We start from the raw sequence: 24,037 nt of genomic DNA on the forward strand, positions 1-24,037 counted from the left end.
TGACCTCACCTACTAACGGAATACCCACAGACCGGGTCCGAGGAGCCCGTCGAGATCGTCGTGAACTCACCGGCATGGGCTGCCAGACACACCGAAAAAAAAAAAAAAACGGGTTTATCCACATCCACATCCCAGCAGTGAACTCTGCGGCGGCGGCACCAGTAATTTTTTGGCTTTATCATCAAACAACAATATATGGTGGGGGGGGGGGGGGGGGGGGGTTTGTGCAGGGGGACTGGACGTGGAACTGAACCTGGGCCTGGACCTGAATCTGAACCTGGACCTGAACCTGGGCACGCTGTGGCTGTTTCCGAGGCTGCGGCAAGGCGTGGAACCAGAAAGTCAGCCTTCTGGATTAGGTCAAGGATTGAGATGCCGCTGCTGCTACCGGTGTGTATGGTTTTGGTGTGTGCCGCAAACTGGAGAGTAGTACCTGTTCTCAACTTGTTGTCGATGTCGATGTTGTTTTGTTTTGTTTGGTTTCGGTTCAGTTCAGCTCAGCTCAGCTCAGCTCAGCTCTGTTCAGTTCAGTTCAGTTCAGTTTCAGTTTCGGTTTCGGTTTCAAAATCCCTCATAAACATGTTTTGCTAACTCGCAGATTCTGGACTATTAACAGCTGATGGACTGACTGGTTTTTTGAGACGTGCAACGTTATAGTGTACACTCTGTGTTTAATTTCACACAAAGCACCGTTGTAAACAAAACACAAATATGGCTGAGAAGTTGGCTTCTCTGTTGGCGTCGACAGAGCGACGTTGGCAGCGACGCTTCTTCCACCTGTTTGGCTGTTTTGTTGTTTTGTTGCTCTGCTGTTTGGTTGTTTTGTTGTTTTGCCGATGTGATGAACCGCACTGAGTTATGCAGTTACACGTTTGACATTTGCGAAGGAGTCAAACTAGTTCGACGGCCACGTGTGTGCAGGCCAACTCGGCTTATTTATTTGTATTTTTTTTTTTCTTTCCGTTTTCCGATTTTTTGTGTTTGCCCCTTTTTGTTTGTTTGTTGGTTTGTTGGCTGGCTGGTCGTCTGTTTTGTGTGCTTGCAAATCGCTTGTCGTTTGAACCCGTTCCGCTGGCTCTTCCGTTTATGTGTGCCTTCTTTTTCATTTTTTTTTTTTCACCTCATTTTCAATGGGGGTGTGTGACTGCATCGCCAGTGGGTCGAGGAGGGGGCGGGGGCGGGCGCCAAGCAGACTGCCGCCAGACAGTGCCACTTTTGTTGTTGCTTCAGCGGCCTCATCGTTAATTGAGAGTGGTAACGGGGGAGGAGGAAGGGAGGTGTTGCTGCAGGGCTGTTATTGCCAAATGGGAAACACCTTATAGCATATGACTCACACCGTAAAAGTGTTGGCTTAGACTAGCGTGAAAATATTTTAATTATTTCTAACAAAACTATTAAAATAATATGGCTTTCTCAGCTTGTTAGTTAGGCATTTAAAAAAGCAACAATGTTTTTAAGACTTGCAATGATGTAGAAAAGTTTTGTTTCAGAATATTCGTTATAAATTCTTTATATTTTTGCTATACTTTCTTTCTACAACTTGCACCCATAAACACAACACAATTGTTTTCATTACACTTCACACTGGAAACTTGACTAGGTCTTTATCAATTTCACCTTTTTTACTAATTATGAACCATTGTTTTTTGACCAATTCCAGTTGAGCTGAGAACGAAACGAAGGAAGTTCCTTAGTGCCATAGAAAGCAGTTAATGAAACAACGACTAAGACGAAGATCGACCATCCAGAACCGGAGGGAGCTAATTGCGAACGAAAGAAACCACAAAGTGCCTTCCATCAATCCGTTGATAAGTGATATTTATTATGTTTATACTTGCCAGCAGCCGAGGCAGCAACAGCAATAGCAACAACCATAGGGGATCACGGCATCGATGATCAGTCCACGACCAAGTCCTAGTGCAATCCGGAATCCAGTTCAAATTAGTTCAATAAGCCGTATCTACCACGTATAATGTCCACATCCACCGCCACAACGAGCGTTATCACGTCCAACGAGCTCTCGCTGTCCGGCCACGCCCACGGTCACGGTCACGCCCACCAGTTGCACCAGCACACCCACAGCCGCCTAGGAGTTGGCGTTGGTGTTGGCATCCTTAGCGACGCATCCCTATCGCCCATCCAACAAGGCAGTGGCGGCCACAGCGGCGGAGGTAACACAAACAGTTCACCACTGGCGCCCAACGGAGTGCCACTTCTCACAACAATGCACCGATCACCGGACTCACCGCAGCCAGAATTGGCCACCATGACGAACGTCAACGTGCTGGATCTGCACACGGATAACTCCAAGCTGTACGACAAGGAGGCTGTATTTATATACGAAACGCCCAAGGTGGTGATGCCAGCGGATGGCGGGGGTGGCAATAATTCCGATGAAGGTCATGCCATCGATGCGCGGATTGCGGCCCAAATGGGCAACCAAGCCCAGCAACAGCAGCAGCAGCAACAGCAGACGGAACACCAGCCGCTGGCCAAGATCGAGTTCGATGAGAACCAGATAATCCGGGTGGTGGGACCAAATGGCGAGCAACAGCAAATCATCTCGCGGGAGATCATCAATGGGGAGCATCATATCCTGTCGCGAAACGAGGCTGGTGAGCACATTCTCACACGGATCGTCAGTGATCCCTCCAAGTTGATGCCCAATGACAATGCAGTGGCCACGGCCATGTACAACCAGGCCCAAAAGATGAACAATGATCACGGGCAGGCGGTATATCAGACATCACCATTGCCGCTAGACGCGTCTGTATTGCATTATAGTGGCGGCAATGATTCGAATGTAATTAAGACGGAGGCCGATATCTACGAGGATCACAAGAAACATGCGGCTGCAGCAGCAGCTGCTGCCGGCGGAGGATCCATCATATACACCACATCCGATCCGAACGGAGTGAATGTGAAACAACTGCCCCATTTGACGGTACCCCAAAAACTTGATCCCGACCTCTATCAAGCCGATAAGCATATAGATTTGATCTACAACGATGGCAGCAAGACGGTGATTTACTCCACTACGGATCAGAAGAGTTTGGAAATATACTCGGGCGGCGACATCGGCAGCCTGGTGTCCGACGGCCAAGTGGTGGTCCAGGCGGGACTGCCGTATGCCACCACCACCGGAGCCGGCGGCCAGCCCGTCTATATCGTGGCCGACGGTGCCTTGCCAGCGGGAGTCGAGGAGCATCTGCAGAGGTGAGTAATTGCCCACAAAGGGCGTTTAGCTTAATGAAGGGTAGCTGTGGAAAAGGGTTGGTCCACTGCCAAGTGGTTTGTTATTGTGCTCGAAATTCCAGAGAGCTGTGACCCTTAATTAGTGGCTCAATCGGAGCTTGAAAGGGTCCGAAGTTTGGATACAAAGAATCGTTGTTACAGATTTGGTTTTTTATATATCGGGCATAATATAATGTTCTGTATATAACAATTTACAGATTTCATTTAGCTAGTAACCATTATACCATTTCAAAAGAGAACGTTAACTAAAAAATTAGTTATAGGTGTCTCGAAAATATTTTGTAAGATCGTTTATCTAATGTCGAGCCTGTGTTCCGGTTAATATCCTTAACCCACGGACCAGCCCACTCAACTATTCATTGAGCGCTGTTCTATCGGCTACATAAATCTCGACTAATTGCCTTCGTCATGGCGGTCAGTTGCAGCTGGAGTTTGAGTTGTTGCGGCTGCTGGTGGTAATGGTGGTGCTGGTGCTGCGGTTGGTTACCACATCAACATCTTAATTGGGGACAGCAGAGTTTTAGTTTGGATTCGGTTTGTGTCCCCCTCTGAAGTCGTGGTCCTTTCAAATCAATGTTTGTCATTTGCATTTCTCATGCATTTGAATTAACCGCTCTTGCCGCGCGCATTTTACTGTTAATTATTGCGATAGGCCAACCGGCAACGGCAGCAACATTGCTGCTGCAACAGCAACAGCAACATCACTGTCGCAGCAACGCCAGCGCATTCTGGCCATACCCCATCCACTGACCAAACATTGAGTTCAGGCTGGTGTCCTCATCCATGCCCATTCCCCGAATCCCCATGCTCCAAACTCCAATCCATGCTCCATGCCATGCTCCATCCTCCATTCCCCCAGTGGAATGACAGCTTCCGTTGTAACTGTTTCTTCCATACGTTATTGCTGCCCCTGCAAACAGCAACAACAGCAACTTTGGCATTCTGGCGTGCATCGAATGTGCAAGTAGGCGAGCTAATAACACCCAGATCCAGCACCACGGCTCCACGGAAACCCCCATCGCCATCACCAACCGCATCCCCATTCCCATACCGAAACCCAGTCGCATCCTCCTCCTCCTCCTCATCCGCCAGCGATCCGTTTGGCAATTCATTTTAGAGCAGTCGACGTCGAGCAGTGGTATGCGCGGGTAATAAAAATTTGAATATAAATTAATCTAATAGAGAACCGTTAGCGAGCGAGGTGAGATGCAAGCGCAGCCTCCTTGAGCAAGGTGCCGCCACGGAGCTTGGCAACTAAGTCATCGTCATCTGCATGAATCGCCGGATCGTTGGCCACTCGGACATCTGCAACGCCATCGCCATCGCATCTGCATCTGCAGCCCAATCGGGCTACTCCTCCTCAGTCTCCTCCTAAATTCTTACACAGAGAGAAAAGGGTTGTATGTTGGCAGTTCGAAATGATGGGATTTGGATAGCAATGTCAAAAAGGACTATTTTCGAGACATGTTATATGAAGAACATAAGTTTTCTCAAAACACAATGTCAAGCAAGAATTTTGTTCTGCAAAGTTTTCTTCGCAGTGCATTCTTCTAATGCCAATGTCCCATCCTGTTATAGCGGAGGATGCTGCAGCAGCAGCGGCGATCGCAGCAGCCGAGGCAGCAGCAGCATCGCTGCAACAGCAACATCAACGGACACAGCAGCAACATCGCTGGTTCGTTTGGCCGGCGTGCATGTTGCATGTGCGGCAAGGTCCATAAATAACGACAAAATTGCGTTTCCGCATATGGACCGAGCAGCAAACGTCGTCTTCGATTCGGACTTTGCTTGGATTTGGCCAGGCTTTTTTTCTGAAACGGCGACCGAGCGACTGTGGCAGCAACATTGGCATGCCGTCGAAGAAGCTGCTGGCTGCAGGACCTGGGACCTTGCGTGTTGCTCTTGGCTGTGGCCTCGCACTCTCGGTCTTCTGGCCTCGCTTGATGTACAGTTTGTTTTGTTTGCTGGCCACCATGATAAGCAGCTGAGGACATGTCCATTTCCACATCCACATCCACGGCGAGTGTCTGCATCCCAAAAGTGTTCGCCTTGCCACGTTTTCATTAAAGTCGAATTAAAGCGGCGACAGAGACAGATCGGCCTGGGGATGGCAGTCTGTACATTATACATATCCATATATAAGCCACGTTGACCTTTGTTTCAAGTCATCCTTTCCATTGTGTCCGTCTGTCTGTCTGTCACCGCATAACATGTCCCTCTAGCAGCGTCTTAATTTACACTGTGCTACAGTGTATTTTTTTCGCAACAGGATAAAGGGATGTAACGATGTAATTGCCAAATTGGTTAAGTTTTCTTAGTTATATCAGAACTTTTGAATGTAATGCGATATCAAAAATATATTTTAAAATTACACTCATCAACAGGGATCTCGAAACTGAAGCTTAAAGCTCCATTGGACAAATCCCCAAGCAAAAGCTCTATAAATTGCATTAGCAAATTGCAGCCTCGGACAGCAGAGTGGCTTATAAAGTTTTTACGATTCGCCGAATTAGCCATATTATTCGGTTGAGCAGAGTGCAAAGCAATGTACAATATATACGATTTTATTATTCTCGCCATTTGGCAATAAAATTGTTTTATTGTTTATGCATTTTTCATTATTTAACTGCACGAAGACTTATGCAACCGCGCCCAAAGCGGCATAAATACGTATAATTTCTTTAATTGCCAATTCAAGTGTTTTCAACAATGCGAAACACAGAAATCTCTGACTTTATAGACTTAATTCCAGAAAACGCTACACATTTCATTAAAGTTCGATTGTCTTAAAAATTTGAGTACAGTTTATATTTTTTATATTTACCAAAAAACCGTATTACCATTATGTATTTTTATTATTAAAATTTTGAACAAACAGCAGATGTTTATGCCATAAAATATCTCAAAATTGATAAGACGCCATTTGCATTTCCTTTCTCATACAAATTACCCTTTGACATTTAATAAAGTTATAAAAATAGAATCTCCTACGTAAATTGGAAATCGAATTTGTATTCAAGCGAAGCTTAAAGTGCAATAATATTTGATGGCCGTGAAATAAATTAATAATAATTAATGACAAAATCGTTTCGTTCCGAATTTAAACTTTGACATTTGTATACCACAAAAGATCTACATACATATATATATGTAGATCTTGTATGAATGGAAATTACTAATTCGCATTTTCTTTAAGCCCAGTCCAACACACACCTTAGTTTTGTAGCTCAGTGCTGGGACTTTTTCCTTATTGAAATGCGGAAACCCCACAAAGTGTGCGAAATGAATGCAGTTTGTGAAATTTCCATACACAAGGATAACCTTCGGGTTTTAGCCTTCTGATCGCAGTGTTCGCGGTCAATGCGCATGTCACACGCAACTCACACACTCTCACTTGGATATATGTACATATATGTATATGTATACCCACACCCCTATATATCTTATATAGCTCTGCTTACTTTCACTTTACCCGATCATATTAAGTTTCTGAGCTGTAAAACATATTTTATCTCGTTTTTTTTTCGGTTTTTTTCCCCTCTTGATTTAACATTTTTTTTTCGCTACTCCTTTGCTTTATTTTAAGTTTTCATTTTATTTGCCATACAGTGCGTTTCGGCGGCATAGCGACACTTTTAGTGTCTCTTATCTTGAAGATAGAACGCGACTGTCACTGACGCTCAATTCACGAGCCACCCCTCGCCAAATCTCTCCTGTTCACCATGTTAACCCCTTGATTGACAATATTTCAATATTTTTACTGTTGTCGCCATTTCACAGCATCTGAAATCGAGGGGGTTTTCAAGACGAAGGGGAGGGGGGGGGTGGTGTGTCAGGCGTGCAGAGGAGTGAAGGGGAGGGGCGACGACACAAGCCCCAAGTCACTGTCACGCATGCGCTTGCAAATGGAGCACTTTAATACCCTAACTTATACTCAGGATATAACAAAAAAGTCGAAAGTCTCATTATTAATCAATTTAACATTGGTAGCACAACAATATTCTCAAATGATCTTGATAGTTCATATATAATTTGTAAGAACATTTCATATAAGAAATAAATATTGATCAATATAATGATATAATATTGCTCTCTTAACTTACTGAAGCACTAAATGTTACAAATATTCATCTAAACTCAATCAAAGGGCATTCGCAAGTCGTTGAGTTAATCAAGTTTAATTTCTCACTTGTTGTTAGTGTCTTTTTGTTTCTTGCTTCTCATTTTATTATTATTAATATTAAAAGGTGCAACAGCGTTTGGACATTTTGATACAAAAACAAACCTGTTCACCTGCGCAGTCTACCTGCAGCAGCACCAACAACAACAACAGCAAAAGCGACTGCACGAGAGAGATGGCGACAGCGAGAAGGAAAGAGAGCGCCATACAGATGGCGCGAGAGAGCGAGAAAGGTAGATGGGGACAACGTTGAGGAGACAAGAAAGAAACATGTTAACACAATTCAGCGTCTCGTACGCTTTCGACTGTCGCCTGTTGTTCTTGTATTTGTTATGTTGTTGTTTGTGTTGTTGTTGTTCTTATTTTGTTGTCATTTTGTTGCTGTTAAATTTGTTGTTATTTTAGTCTCTCGCTCCACTCCAAAACTCTGAATTGGCGCTACAAGTTTATCGAACGCTCAAAGTGGTTTTCAGTTGATATCGAAAAGCCACAAGGTCGACAACAGCATCAAGTTTATATATATATATATATACACATATTTATACATATATGTATATAAACATATATGCCTGAGCATACTTACATATGACAATATTTGTTTATATGTACTTAATGTTGTTGTTCTTTTGAAATCAGTGAAAGAACGCGCGTAATCCGATTAAACTTAAAGCCCATACGTATGTATCTTTGCATCTTTCGGTTCGGTAACGCGATGAAGTGCATGGAAAAATGGTGAAGTGTTATCATCAGCTGGAGAGCTTGATCAGTGAATGATCCGCGGGATCGTAGAGTTCGGTTTTTATTAAAGTCCATCATGCAGGAAGCCACAAGCACAACGAATTATGCCCTATCATATACGGATTGGATGTCCGAGCCACGGTAGAAATGAAATGAAATAAAAAGGACTAACATCGTCGACAAAGTCACATGTGCTGGCATTAAAAGATACAAATGTATATCTAACTTCTTGAAGGATCTGAAGAGTGTGTGCGTTGCTCCTACGGATTGTGTAACTTTTTTTTAAGCTCGAAGCGAAGCTTTCGCTCTAGGTACATACCCTGCATATATCGGCCATTCGCCGAGAGTATCTGTATCTGAAACTCTCGCGTATCTACCGCGTTTCCAATATGGCAGCGAGATGTATCTTTGTATCTCGGTGTCTGTGCAGCTCGGGCTTTCGGCTGTATCTGCTGATAATATTGTAGTAATTAATGCGATACGAATGAGAAATTTATTGCCCACGCCCGACAGCGCTGCTGGCCATCGTATTTGTACGAGCATATGCCCCGCAGATCCCGGGGCCATTTGCATAAAATATGATCATGTAAATGACACAGACCAAAAAAGAAAGATGTAAAATGGTTGGAAATAAAAGAAATGAAAAGACAAAAAAAAAAAATAACAACTGAGAAAGAAACCAACAAAGCCAGCAACGAAAATAATGCCTTAAGAGTTGGATAATTTTCCGCGCTCGAGCGCGGTTTCCATTTCCCAATCAGAATCTTGAGAGGTTTCCCACACTCGCCGATCGGTCGGTTGGTCGGTCAGAAAAGCGAACAGATGGCACATGGATGCGGCGAAGGGACACGAATTAATGGACCTCGTTTCTATATCTGTTATTATTGTTTGCGCCCAGACACAATCGCGATCAATCCGCAGCTTCCATGCGAAGGGGTTGAAAACTTTAGGCCCATTCGGGCCTAAGCCCATGTCCGCTTTTATGCAAATTACATCGCAGGACCCTCGGACCCGAGCCGCAAAAAAAAGGGGTGGTTCATCTCCGCCGGACACGGACAGCGGTCTCAATGGGCCGAAGGTGCGATGTCCAACGTTGAGAAACAATGACAATATAAAGGCGCAGCGCGCATCCACTCGGCCGTGACAAATGGGCCCAAGGTAAAGGAAAAAGGAAAGGAAAGTCGTTGGACTTACTTGCATGTGAATCCCGAACGAATCCTTTTCCAGTGTCTGCTAGCTGAAAGCATTATGCAAATCAGTTCCTTTGTTTCGCCCTCGGGAGAACTTTGATCGCTGCCTCCTCGTCCTTTATCTTCCTCGGACGGTGTCCGAGCAAGCTGCGTTGTCTTCTCGCCGAGCCTCAGCTAATATCAATCATGATTTCCTTAACCGTTACGCTTACCTCCGCGTCTTGGGATTAGGGATATATGCATGCATAGGTTTGGGCAGCTGCCGCGGATCCTGCGAACCGGTTGGCGGCCCCGAAAGTACCCGGCGATCACCTTGCCTTGGGCCAGCACTTCCCAGGCCGCGCTGAAAGCCCCGTTTCGAGGCCCGCCGATCTTGATTTCGCGTTTCCGAGATTGCCATCGAGACCACAGCAGTCCTGCCTCCTGTTCCATCCATTCGATTCATGCGATTCCTCGCGAATTCAGGTGGCAGCAAATGCGCCACAGGGTTGCCATTTAGGGTTGTGCTCCTCGGCGTTTGTTGTGTTTTTGTTTTCGCCAAACTGTTCGCTACTTGTTGCACAATTGGACCGCTCGACGGGAGTTGCCCAGGAGGCGGACGAGTGGCCGAGGTGTTGGCCTAATCACGGGTTCGCCATCCATGCACTTACATAGCTAAAAAAAAAAAATTGAGGAAAATGTTATGAAATCGAAGGATTCGAATGGGTAGTACTGTGAGAATTACAGGGAAGCACAATGAAAGTAATCCTTTGAAGTTTCTTATATCTTGTCATCTTATTCTGATTATCAAATTATAAATGCAATATTCTTCTTATTTCTCAATATAAACTTATATTTCTTATTGTATTGATGGGTATTAGAAACCAAAATTTGTTAGCATACTTTTGACAGACAAAGTGTGATGGTTTGAAACTTCAGAGTTCGCGCCTCATAAAATGTCTTGCTTAAATTTCCTAATGTAAGTCATGTTTTTAATCAGATTTGGATTTAATGACATTTACAAATCCATTAAAATCGTAACCACTTCCTTTTCCTATTGCATAAATGTGCAAAAGCCGCATATACCCCGTACATTCTGCCAGTACCGGGTGTGAAAAAAAGCTTCATGGGAAATAAATAATTAGTGAATAAATGCTGCGGACCACTTGCAGAGTACAGGGGCGTCTGTGAAGAAGGGGGGTCCACCGGCGTCCAGGGGCGGGGCAAAGTGTTAACAAAAAATTGACGCTTTTTTTTCGGCCCCTGCTCTTTGGTTTTTTTTTTTTTGTATTTCTTTCTGTTTTATTTGATGACGCTAATAGCGCTAAACGAATCAATTCCGATGCCGAAAGCAGTAAAAAGTTGCCGCAAAACTTACAAATCCGTAACTGAGACGCACACACACACACACACATCGATCGATATTATCGGACGCACCTGGCCCGAAATTGATTATGTAAATAGTAAATAAATAGAAATGGAAATGCTAATGATGCTGGATTGCCAAAAACTAAATGCACGCACATGGGCGTTGTCGGCGATCATCTTATTTTCTGCCACGCCCAGTTTGAATTTTAAAAACCCCCCTCGCAAAACAGGAGAGGCTTCAGCTTGGACTCACTGCACGCGGGGCACGTGGAAAGCGATCCCCAGCAGCAGCAGCACCATCAGCAGCTACTCCATCACTACTACAGCCCAGGTGATCAGGTCAAGGATCAGGGATTGGTTTTGCCCCTGAACCACCAGCAGGATCACCATGGTCACCATCTCACCGCAGCCGGTTTGATGCAGGCCGTTGCCGCCGAGATTCAGCTAAACGAGGATCAGGATCAACTGCATCCCAATGCCAACCAAAATAGTCCTTATCCCATCTATAGCTACTATCGCAGCGAAGGCGAAAGGGCGAATAATGGTTCTCCCGGTGCCGATCTGCCCTGGAGGTAAGTCTCCAGTTTGGATTCGAATAGTTATAGTTCCAGCAAATCCTGTTTCGTTTTCGAAATCAATCTCGGCGTGCTCTATTTAATTTTATTTTAATGCGATAATACCATTTGCCAAAACCGTATTAATTCATCAATAAAACATGGGTGCTCTTATAAAATGTTATAATTTAATTTGGCATAAAAACTGGTTTTTGACTGCAGATAGTTTACATATTTTAAGTGGGCAAAGTCAATATTGAATTTTACTTTCACACAATTTTGCACTACATTAAGTGCATTTTAAAAACATATATCTATTTAAAAAATTGAGAGTTGTTGATTGAAAAAAATTGATTGTTAAGAAAATACAGTTTTGGGAGAATTTCTATCATTATTACTATCATTTGAAATTAAGGTTTAAAAATCGGTATTTTTACATGCAAACATCAAATATTTCCCAACTCTATATGTTTAGAAAAATATTCGTTTTCTGGCGAAAATGCTGTTGGTTTTTAAGTGCAGCGTTTATGAACTTCGTGGAAATGCGCAAAAAAAAAGCGCGGCACGTTGCCTCAGCTGGGGTTATGAAACCCGAGTCCAAGCCCAAAATCCAAAACCCCAAGTGGCCCAAGCCCACATGGATCGCTGGTGAGTTCTGTGCCTCGGATTCGGTTTTATGGAGCCGTGATGAAACCGTAACCGTAGTTCGGCCGGGGGCCTGGAAAAGGTCGCGCGTCTCGGCACTTGGCTTAGAAACACAATTAAAGGCCAAAAGACGGCGACGAGATATGGACAGCACTTTGGCTATCTAATAAATGTGCGAGTTGCCGCGCTCAGTTCGCTTCCCCATATCCGCTACGTGATTTACACGGACTGACCCTAAAAAGCGGAATAACATCGCTCACATATCGCATTACGAAAAAAAAGAGGGAAAAATGTTATAACGCGGGCAATCCGAGTGTCATTTTTAATAGCGAAAATGTTCTGCAGAACATAAAAACAAAAACATTTCTTATTTTTTTTTTGGTTTTTTGTGTCCATGTCGATGTCCGTTTTGTTGTTTGTCTCTTTTTATATATGTACGCTTTCAGTTTGAGAAGCCAGAAAACAACTTCGGGTGAAAAACCGGGACACCGGGCACGAGGGAGACAAGTGCCACAAAATGGGGCAAGCGATCGCAATCGCAGGCAGCGTTGTCAACTTGAGCAATGCCAAAAAAAAAAAAAAAAGGAAAAAACACAAATGAAACCTCGAAATGATACTGTGGTAAAAAAAAAACAGCAAAAGAACCGAATGGAAATGAGCAGACAGCGCTGAAATATCTTGCAACAGCTGCTAACGGAAGAACGGACACACACACACACATACTCACGCACAGACCGACACACTCCCAGCAGAATTTGTATCTGTGTGAGCCAAGGTGTGGCGCAATTTCAGTAACGCTCGGAATTTGCATATATGCAATCAATATCTATGCACAAATTAAGACAAATTGTCGAAAAGCCAGCTGAAAATCGGGCATATCTGATGGATTCGTATAAACACTATTACCCGAATTGCTCAATTGGGCACATCGAATGGAGCTAAATTGGCAAATATATTATTATTTGGATATAGATCTTAAGGAGGGTAATATTGTATAATTTAAGAAAATGAATGCAAAGGAACCCATCATGTAGGTGATAAATGTTAAATATATATAAAGTAAATAAATTCTAGAACAGGAGTCAAGAATGAAATAATCAAAACAAAGTAGAATAATCAATCAACGAAAAACCAGTCGCAGAACCAGAATCCAGATATTTATAAGAAAGTAGCCGGTCAAATCAGATCAGTTCTGGTCCCTTTATCTGTGAATGAATGCAAGAACATATTTATGTTGGTTCAAAAAAAAAGACTTTTCAAAACCAAATATGTTGGAAATCTTTGAACTAGCCAAATAAACTTACAGGATAAGCTAAACTATACCCATCTTTGCGCAGCAAGCAAACCGCCATCTTATTTAGGAATCCTTATGAATATGTTACTAAATATTGTTTACCTGAAAAGGCGCTCATTCGCAAATCTGCTCACTTTGCTGCACAATTGACACAAAAATATGTCGGTTGGCCTTTTTTCGCTGGTCAAAGGGCGGGGTTTCCCTCAAAAGAGCTTTAATTGTGTCTGAAAACTTGGTGGAAATAATTCCACAATCGAATCCGGTTTTCCAGCTGCCAGGACTTTTGGTTTAGTTTGGTTTGGTTTGTTGTGTTTTGTTTTGTTTGCTTGTTTGCTTGACCTTGTTGCGATGAGTGCTGTCTCCCTCTAAGGCCATCTTCCCTCTCCCTTTTGGTTTTTTTTTTGATTTAAGCCCCCTCGGATGGCTGTAAAAATGCCAAAAGTTATCCATATTCGATTATCACAGACGGCGACAGGCATCATCGCAGCTAATTTACGACTCTTCCTAGAGTTGTCGGCGATAAAGCGATAAGAGATCGAATCGATGGGGCAAGTAAGTCATGGGGGATGCCGCTAGCCAACCCCCCACCTTCCCACCACCCAACCCCCTTGGCTGATTGTGTTCGTTGCCAACTCGAGCTGGATGCTGGCCAAAAGCAGTTGTTGATTTTGATTCCGATGTTGCTGGTGGTTGTGTCAGGTTTTTCTGTCTGGTTTTTTCTTTTTCTTATTTTTTGTTTTTCTCCCCGCTCGTGTGTATTTTTGTGCTTTTTTTCTTTTCTTTTCCTTATTTTTTTTTTTTGCACTTGCTGCAGGCTGGATTCTGGTTTATGGTGGCTGGTTGTTGCCCCGATTGCTCCCATTTGGGCGGGCATCCAGGTTTTGTGAGCAGCGCACAGGTGTCTCCGGCTCCGGTGAATGAAATTAGCCTTGCCTCGCTGTTTGCGGCTTGATTGCATGATTGCCCAGGTGATTGGCGAGCGCGGGTTTGATTGATAAGCAGCCTAATGGAGTTATTCCATTTGTGGGGGTGTCGGAATATACCAGGCAATTGGGCGCCATTACTGCAACTGGAATAGATAGATAGATTAGCTGTTATAATGGGCTATAAACCTTAAATTGGATTATTGTTGTATATGAACTCTTTAAAACGTCACTTTATATTGTGTAGATGCTGGCTCTATAAAGACACCACAGTCTTTAAACTATTTTTATAAATTCTTGTTTGCATGAGATACTTTGCATACGCTGGTTAAAGTAATAATTGCACCTATTAAACACCAACTAATGTCATATATTCCTCTCCCTCTCTCTCCCTCTCTCTCTCTCTCTCTCTGCATTTGAATTTTTGAACAGCAGTGGAAAGCTCAATGGCCAGACCACACCTATCGATGTCTCTGGCCTATCGCAAAATGAGATTCAAGGCTTTTTGCTCGGCTCACACCCCTCGTCATCGGCGACGGTAAGCACAACCGGCGTTGTCTCCACGACAACGATCTCGCATCACCAGCAACAGCAGCAGCAGCAGCAACAGCAACAGCAGCAGCAGCAGCAGCAACACCAGCAGCAGCAGCAACATCCCGGCGACATTGTTAGTGCCGCTGGCGTGGGGAGCACGGGCTCCATTGTCTCCTCTGCGGCGCAACAGCAGCAGCAGCAGCAACTAATTAGCATCAAACGAGAGCCCGAAGACTTGCGCAAGGATCCCAAGAATGGCAACATTGCCGGTGCAGCAACAGCAAATGGACCCGGTTCGGTCATAACCCAAAAGGTAGGCCAACAAAACATATTAAAAACAAAGCATCCTTAAGAATTAATAATGAGTAAAAGCAAAACTGTAATGAAAGATAGTTTTTTCGAATGCTGAGTGCAGCTCAGCTGGAAGCTCTTTTATGAATAAAAAAAAAAGTTAATGGACACGCACGCAAATTTCAATTTAGAAGCAAGCACTTCTACACAGTGAAAAAATCAACAAACAGATTCACAAATCCTTTTAAGCAAGAATCTACATACTTTTTTCACTTTATGGATTTCTTATTTTAAGCATTCTATTGAAATTATTTTGAAATGATGCTTACAATTGAAAGCGAATCTTATAAACAAATTTATATTATACAATATTTGTTTCTAGTTTGGTAAAGAAAATGTGAAAAGATAGTAAAACATATTATCTCTTTTTTTTCGGTGCACTAAGCAAACCGATTAGCTTCTATATTATTTATCAACCACGATTAAGAAAAGAAGAGTCCAACTGACATATGGCAATTAGGATACATTCTTGATATAACTCATACTATCTTTTCTCTTCGTGTACATTGCATGCTGTATGCAATATAAATTTGTATTTGCGGATAAGCTTTGGCTTAGATCGGCAGTCCATGCGATCTCATTTCGAATGCCATTCCGAGACCCATTCCCATAGCCATACCCATACCCATACCCATTCCCATTCCCACTGCCCATTCACAATCATCATCAGCGGAGTGGACAACCCCAATCAGCGGCGCATCCTGTGTGCTACATCAATTAACGATCTATATTTGTTGTATCTCTTGTTGTTGTTGTCGCTAGCTGATGTTGCTGCTGCTGGGCGATGTAGTTGTTGCTGCCGCTGCTGTTGTCTAACAGACCTGCAATTGGTCTGTCAATTGCTGGTGTGAGTGAGCAATGAGTATTAGTGGCTGCAGCCAATACGAATCAGCGTCGTTTTTGTTGTCGTGCCGTCGTCGTCGTCGTCGTTTGCTCGTTCGGTTCTATTGAAACAGCGGCAGCAACAACAAAAACAACAACAACAACAGTGCCAGCAACAACCACAGCGGCAGCAACAACAACTATGTACGCGAGCAACAACAACAATGAGCCTTTGCTGCTGCCACTGCACGGTCAACTGTTATACGCTCGCACGCTGTTATACGATCGTATGTGTGCGTACGTGATTTGTATGGTGCTCTCGCTCCCGCACAGAGCTCGCTACATAGCACCATCGCAGTCACACATCGAACCACTTCCTTTGCGCGAGTTCGAGTTGTAAGTTGCAAGCGGACTGGTTGGAAGGCACTTTATTACACTCCCGTCGAACACACACGCAAAGAAAAAAGGAACAACCATAATTAAATGGGAAATTGCAGTAGCAAACTCTGGGCGACAATCGGCAGCGATAAGTGCGCACTTCCGGCGGTTCGCCTTCCTTTTCCTTCGACCTGGCTTCGATTTGGCTCAATAAGTGCAGCAAGTGTAACTACAGTCGAACTTCTGTATGGCAAAACCATTCAAAACCAATTCATTACAAATCTAACTATCAATTTAGCTTGATATATTCATCAGTGAATTATCTAATCAATTTAGAAAAATCACAATTAGATTAAACTCTCTTTCGAATTATGGAAATAGAAGATACTGTTTTCCAAACTTCAAAACTTTTATGTGAGAATCAACGATATCGTTTTAAACCAAACTTAAAGATATTTAATAGGATATAGGATAGGAATATAGAATCTATACTATTACTTCTTTATACTTTTACTCGCTAGAAATATATAAATATGTATATATGTATACAATATGATTTAGTCATGAGAGTGAGATTCGGAGAACCCACCTTCTATGAATAAGCCGTCTTAGTTATGGACAGTTCAAGTTAAGGAAGTCCGACGTTATGCAGCAAGTGCAGCTATTTTTTAATATTGCCATGCCGCCGCAGCTGCAACGCCCTGTCCGGCCCCTCCTTGTCGCTCCCGTTGAGAATATTGCGACAGGCGCGGATTCCAACCATTTTGAACTGATATGAGAGACGGCCGAGGTGTGCGCATGCGCGAGTGTGTGCGTGTGTATCTGTGTTCCAACTGGCCGACGCAACAACTGCGGATCGCCGACTGGCGACGTCGCAGCGGCGGCTGTCATACCTGGCAGCGATCGGCGGCCTTTAGTCAGTCGTATCACGCTGTCGGAGTAGGATCGTATCGCATTCGAATCCGATTCCGTAATAGCCGTTCGCTATTTTCCTCGCCGCGATCCGTAACACATCGTAGATTGTAACCGAATACCGATCGATCGGAGGGGATCCAAAACGAAATACAACAACCAAAAAAAAAAAAAAAAATAGACAGTGAGTGTGAGTGATACCGATATCGAATACCGAGTACCTTTTTTGCCTGGAATGTGGGCAGTAGTGCAATATTCTGTGGCATATCAATAACGCCAATCCACCTGCGAGTCAAATCTAAACCATGAATCAAACAACAACAACAGCGCACGCGCAGCAGCAGAACAGCAACAAAAACAGCACGGCAGCAACAACAACAACTTCACAGCAGCAGCAGCACAGAGCAGTTGCAGCAACAACAATATTGTGTGGGCGCAACGCGTTGCCTTTCAACACCCACGCTGCGAACAAGTTCGCTGCCTAAGTCTTTTGTTTGGCGCGCATTTGTTAAGGCCAAGAATCAAGAATCGAATATTAGAGGGTGGGTGGGCAAGAGTGCGGCTTATAAAATTCATTGAGCAGAACCCAGCGCGGCTTAATTGCCGTCTCCGTTTTTATTGGGCATTAATTTGCTTGCCAGCGAAAAACAAAACAGCAAAAAAAAATACGCATATAAATATTAAATTGCCTCAGTCGGTGCACAATTTGCATGCACTCTAATTTATTGTGCATTTGTTGCATTGACAGTTAATTATTCTTAATATTTGTCTTATTAATTTACATACACACAGTCGCCATAGTTTAAAGTCTAAGGTTTCGCCAGCTTAATTTATGATCGAGAATCGGAAAACATATCAATTTTGTACTCTTGGCAATTTATTTATTGCACCCCAGGCACCGGAAAGTGTAATCATTAGACTCTGGCATTTAGATCTTGGATTAGCCAAACAACTCTCTCTCTCTCTCTATCGTTGCTCTATATAAATAGGTAGAGATATATCGCCACATCCAATTGCCTCATCGGATGCCTTTCTAATTGCCCCAAATCCAAATCTCCGTGTGGCTTATCAGTTGCTTATAGCATTCGGCGGATTTCCCCGTTTTTGGATCGAATCGCCAAACATTGTAAACAGTTTCTCTAAATAATTTCCGATTTCTCATTTAGTTCGGAGAATTTCCTTAATTTCCCAAAATGAATCATACGATATTTGAGTGAGTCAACATTCAAAAATTTTTCCTGAACTCCCAATAAAATAAACTTATCTTTAATAGAAAACATCAATAGATATTTCTCATTTTCCATTATCAAAATATGAACGATTAAGATTCCAAGAATCAGAAACGTAATGCAAAGCGCTAAAAACCGGAAAGCGTTATTAATAATAATTCAATTAATAATGGAAAGCCTACATGATGTAACAAGATAATTGCACAGACAATGATCCAACAAACAGATTGATAAATTAGACAGGCAGATGGGACTTTCAAAAGAAAAACAATTCGAATAAATTCGAATACCTAATAACTAATTGAGACAATGTCTTCAATATAATAGGTTTTGTCTATCAATAACTAAATGCTCTCTCAACGGAAGTTTTAGCATCGACCAAACAATTCGAAGACAACCTTGAAGGTTTATTGCTCTTATAAAGAGTTGAACTGAAATTAAGTTCCAGCATCTAGTAAATTTCCAACAAAAGTGAGCACTTTTCGAGGGCTGTTAGTCACGGGTTTTCCTTACCGAGAATCACAATTACAACATCAAGGAACCATTAAAAAAAATATTTTATGAATGCAAAAAAAATGATTTTTTTTGTTCGCATCCATATATGAAGATGTTTTTGTTTTTCTCGGCTTTTCGTTCACTTTATTTCCGAGAATTAACGATATTCATAAAACTCGGGCCGAAGAAGAAAAAAGTTTCACTTTTTATCATTCCAAAAGGCATTAAAATAGTTAATTGGCTTTATTTAAATATTTTGTTATTTTTGCCTTTGTCTCGCTACTTGTTGTTGCTTGATTTTGGTGTTTTTTTTATTCCTTCCTCATACATAAATATGTGCCAGAATCGTTTGTCGCTGGTCGCTACTTAGCATAATTCTAAAAGCCCAACTCCGCACGGCTCATAACCGATAGCTGAGTTATACCACATAGCCAATATAGCTGATGTTGACAACAACAATGGCTAAAGATTCGGATGCGATTGAGTCCGAGACACACGCACCACAAAAGCCAAAAGTTAAAAACCAAAAGCCGAATGCCGAATGCCGAAAGACCAAAAGATCGAAAGACCGAAAATCCGACTAACCAACAGCAACAAAGTATCTTTGTCTCCGTGTCTCTGCTCTGGCGGATCGATCGTCGATCGGATTCGTCAAGGCCTTTTCTGACGTTGCACGTTAAAAGTTTAAAATGCAAATTGATTTCGATGAACAAATTTAATTAGCTCGCAGCTAGAATCTTTTACTGATGCTAAATTATACAAGAGACTTCAACCACAACGAATACAAAAATAAAAAAAAAATGGAATCCAAAAAATCACAGACGCAGACACAAAAACCTCTGTATAAATTTAAATCAGTCAGACTGACAGTACACACACACAAAAGCTAACCGAAATAATCAAAGTAAAGACCATAAATTATTACAAGGGTTCTGCCAGTGTGTGTTGAGATGGCCGAAAAGTGTAACGAAAATTACCCCCAAAAAGTTGAGGCCCAAAACGCTGTCAACCGGTTTCGATCAAAAGGCCAGCCAAATAGTGACGTCTTTCGGCTGGACCTGTGTCTCTTTCGGGGTTTCACTTTCTTTAGACCAATGGCAATCAGCAGTTCGTTGCTAATTTCAATCTTAGACCCCCGATATCTATATATATATATATAGAAAAAGACATGGATTGACCACACTTTGCTCTGTATTACCTCATTTAGCTTCGTGCGTTTGTCTCCAAAAACGTTTGACATTTTCGGGCGGCCAATAAAAAAAAAAAAACAATGATAATTAACATATGCATATAGTCATATATATATATATATATATTTCAAACCGTATATACATGTGCCGTATATAAATGTTGATTTTTTCGCGCTTTTTTTCTGTATATTTTTTAATTGGTTTCTTTCCACTCGACGACAACAACGAAGACGGCGACTGTTTCATTTCGTTTTCGTATATAGCATTTTTTTTGTTGTGTTTATAGCCTTTTATTATAAACTGTACTTGTTGACGTTATATTCAATAAGCTGCTGGCTGCTGTTGTTGTATGAATCATGGCTGAAAGAAAAATCCACATCATGGCCCAAAAGAACGCACGCACAATTTTGTCACCTCGTTTTTTTGGGGTTTCTGTGCGACCTTCTGTGCTGTGCTGTGCTATGCTGGCCATAAACAACGATCAATCATCAATCATTGGTCTGTTGGACTATTAGCCACAATGACAGAATATCTTGGAATCTCGGTGGATTCCTGATCAATCGATCATTTCCTTAGCCACCGTTTCTCAATCAGACCTTAGCTTTAAGTGATTCAAGCTAAAAAATCCCAACCCAACAACCACACACCTTTCCCGCAGATCTTGCACGTGGATGCACCAACGGCAAGTGAAGCTGATAGGCCCAGCACACCCAGCAGCAGCATCAACAGCACTGAAAACACTGAATCGGACTCACAGTCAGTATCAGGATCAGAATCAGGATCGCCGGGAGCCAGGACCACAGCCACACTAGAGATGTATGCAACCACGGGCGGCACACAGATCTATCTACAGGTGAGAACACTCGATGAGACGAGCAAGCGAGTTAGTGCCATGTGTGACCCAACCAACCACCTGCAGACCTCACATCCCAGCACGGCGAGCGGAGCGGGCGGCGGCGCCGGACCCGCTGGAGCCGCCGGCGGCGGCGGTGTGTCCATGCAGGCGCAAAGTCCCAGTCCGGGTCCCTATATCACGGCCAATGACTATGGCATGTACACGGCCAGTCGCCTGCCACCCGGTCCCCCGCCCACCAGCACCACCACGTTTATAGCGGAGCCCTCCTACTATCGGGAATACTTTGCACCGGATGGCCAAGGTGGCTATGTGCCGGCCAGCACGAGGTCTTTGTATGGCGACGTGGACGTATCCGTATCTCAGCCCGGCGGAGTGGTCACCTATGAGGGCCGCTTTGCCGGCAGCGTTCCCCCGCCCGCCACCACCACCGTGCTAACCAGCGTGCATCACCACCAGCAACAGCAGCAGCAACAACAGCAGCATCAACAGCAGCAGCAGCAGCAACAGCACCACCAGCAGCAACAGCACCATTCGCAGGATGGCAAGAGCAATGGCGGAGCAACGCCACTCTATGCCAAAGCCATTACGGCGGCGGGTCTAACGGTGGATTTGCCAAGTCCGGATTCGGGCATTGGTACGGATGCCATTACACCGCGGGATCAGACAAATATCCAACAGGTATACCCCACGATAGAATCCCAAATGTGCCACAATCAAAACAAAGTAGTTATGTTTGTTAATGCGTTGCGTGTCCATTAAAATATAGAATATGAATAGAAAACCATAACTTAGAGGTAGTGTGTTGTACATAACACTAAATCAGATAAGAATCACATTTAAGTAGATTTGTAGCGAAATTGTAGAGTGTTTGTCAAAAGCGTGACGTGTCCATTAAGCCCTAGAAACGTAAAGGTAGTCTTTTTGTATCTCTTATATAATCTAATAAGTGCTTGTCATAACAAATTTCTATATAATTCTAAAATTTTTCTCTACAAACAGTCCTTTGATTATACGGAATTGTGCCAGCCGGGCACGCTGATCGATGCCAATGGCAGCATACCCGTCAGCGTGAACAGCATCCAGCAGAGAACGGCGGTCCATGGCAGCCAGAACAGTCCCACCACATCGCTGGTGGACACCAGCACCAATGGATCCACGCGATCGCGGCCCTGGCACGACTTTGGACGTCAGAATGATGCCGACAAAATACAAATACCAAAAATGTAAGTCATATGAAGATCCTTAAATGACTAATAACTTGTGCTGAAAGAAAACTAAATCATTGATACTTATTGAAAATTAGTAATATACTTATAAGGACCCCGTTTGGCAACTTTATTATTATACAATTCTTATCATTTTCATTAACAATCTTCTAACTATGATACCTTTTCCAAATACAACCCATTAGCTTCACAAACGTGGGCTTCCGATATCACCTGGAGAGCCCCATCAGTTCATCGCAGAGGCGCGAGGACGATCGCATCACCTACATCAACAAGGGTCAATTCTATGGAATAACGCTGGAGTATGTGCACGATGCGGAAAAGCCCATTAAGAACACCACCGTCAAGGTAGGATCCAAATCTATATGCTTAGATATATGTAAGTTAAGGAAAAAGGGGAAGGGGAGCTTTGTCAATCAAGTTCATGCTGCTTGTTTTCCATTCTTTGGTGTGTTTTGTTTATGCCATCAACACCACACGAACACACGAACACACGAGCACATGAACGAAGAAAATGGAAAATTATGCCCCGGAGGCAACCCTTCGTTACCAGGGCGATTTGTCAGGGAATCTGTGTCGGCTTCTTCAGCGGGAATCTTTAGTTTATAGTGGTCCTACCCCGAGGTGCCATCGCCACCCCTTTGCTCAATTACACCCATCCCATATCCTGCCGCTCAGGGGCACGGCGCAATGATAAATGATAGTGAGAATGCGAGTGCGTTCCCTAGGATGAGAATTTGAATATTTCGTTCAATGCAAATTGCCGGCAGACTCGATCGTCTTTCACGACCAATGTTTGTTCAGGACGATCGCTCAAGGAGTAGGAGCTGGAGCAGAAGCAGGCGCAGAAACAGGACAACAATACCCGTCAACATCATCAATCAGATAAGCTTAAATGACGTCTGAAGATGCAAATGCAAATTGAAAACTGAACCGTTGAGAGCCAAAGAATGACATCAAAGTTACAGTTGAAAGTGGTAAATGGGTTGAGGAAATGGCCGGAGGAAACGGGAAGCGGAACTTGAGGCTAAGTAAACAACAATTGAAATTGAAGGCATCCGAATGCGAATCTGAATCCGATTCCGAGTCCTAGTCATTTGCATACGCAAAGAGTGCGATAAAAAAAAAAGGAAAAAGAAGCATGAATAACGAAACTTGCAACAAAAACTTCAAGAAACGTAGCCAAATGAAACGCAGAGATCTTCAGATACGAGCTTAACCTTCCCTTCGCTACTCAAGTTCTCGGTCAGGTCAGATTACCATAAAAGTGCCATATTTTGCAAGGCTCGACCAAAAAAAAGTGTCAAAATTAATTTACGAGTTTATTTGTTTAGAGCTGCGCGCCCTTTCTACCCGAAATTGGACAACTTCCCAACACTTTTGGGCATTTGCATAACGCAATCTAACGGGGAAAACTGATCCAAGAAAAATGTGAAACGAATCGAGAGAAAAAACTGAGTATAATTTACGAGCTGATTAGCCCATGAATATGTAAAAAACTTACACAGTCCCGAAGAAAACACACAAAAATATTTATGCAGTAATCAGCTAAAACCCCGACTGCTCAAGAAAATGATGATCCTTTCGGGGGTTGCTTGCGATTTCGAAACTGTTTCCTTTGCCTCGGCATTTTTTTTTCTTCTGATTTTGGAAGGAAACTCTTTGGCTATCTCTGCGCGCATCCTTAATTATTCAAAATGTAAAAAAATAGACACAAAATAATAGACAAAATATGCAAATGCTGGGAAAACAATAGTGCCTCGATGAGCAGAAGAAACCAAATGAGTTGGACGTTTTTCTGCTAAATCGAATTCGTCCTTTTGTCCTCGCCCGGGCCTAATCCTTTTGACTTTTCAAAGGCGTAGGGTGCGATCTGCCGAGTTGTGAGTTGAGTGTCACAACGCATATATGTCAGAGC

At 43.1% G+C, this 24,037-nt stretch overlaps 1 protein-coding gene across 8 annotated transcripts in view, besides 1 other annotated feature; it reads left to right on the forward strand.

Annotated features, from left to right (window-relative positions):
- The window catches only part of grh (grainy head), a 41,689-nt gene that overhangs the window by 5,307 nt on the left and 12,345 nt on the right, over window positions 1-24,037 (forward strand). For 3 of the 8 annotated variants that reach the window (NM_001299622.1, NM_057494.4, NM_057495.4), the window contains 4 exons: window positions 1,661-3,216; window positions 14,562-14,973; window positions 21,893-22,116; window positions 22,305-22,467. In NM_001299622.1, the coding sequence (NP_001286551.1) occupies window positions 1,973-3,216; window positions 14,562-14,973; window positions 21,893-22,116; window positions 22,305-22,467 (2,043 nt within the window). In that variant the 5' untranslated portion in view covers window positions 1,661-1,972. Of the gene's footprint in view, window positions 1-1,660; window positions 3,217-7,905; window positions 8,315-10,940; window positions 11,283-14,561; window positions 14,974-17,126; window positions 17,314-20,695; window positions 20,891-20,956; window positions 21,572-21,892; window positions 22,117-22,304; window positions 22,468-24,037 lie in introns of those variants that run through there. The other 5 variants (NM_057497.4, NM_057496.5, NM_166250.4 and 2 more) reach the window with 4 other exon arrangements.
- Window positions 12,478-21,399: a mobile genetic element.

Source organism: Drosophila melanogaster, chromosome 2R (genome assembly GCF_000001215.4).
Source record: "Drosophila melanogaster chromosome 2R".
Taxonomy (NCBI): domain Eukaryota; kingdom Metazoa; phylum Arthropoda; class Insecta; order Diptera; family Drosophilidae; genus Drosophila; species Drosophila melanogaster.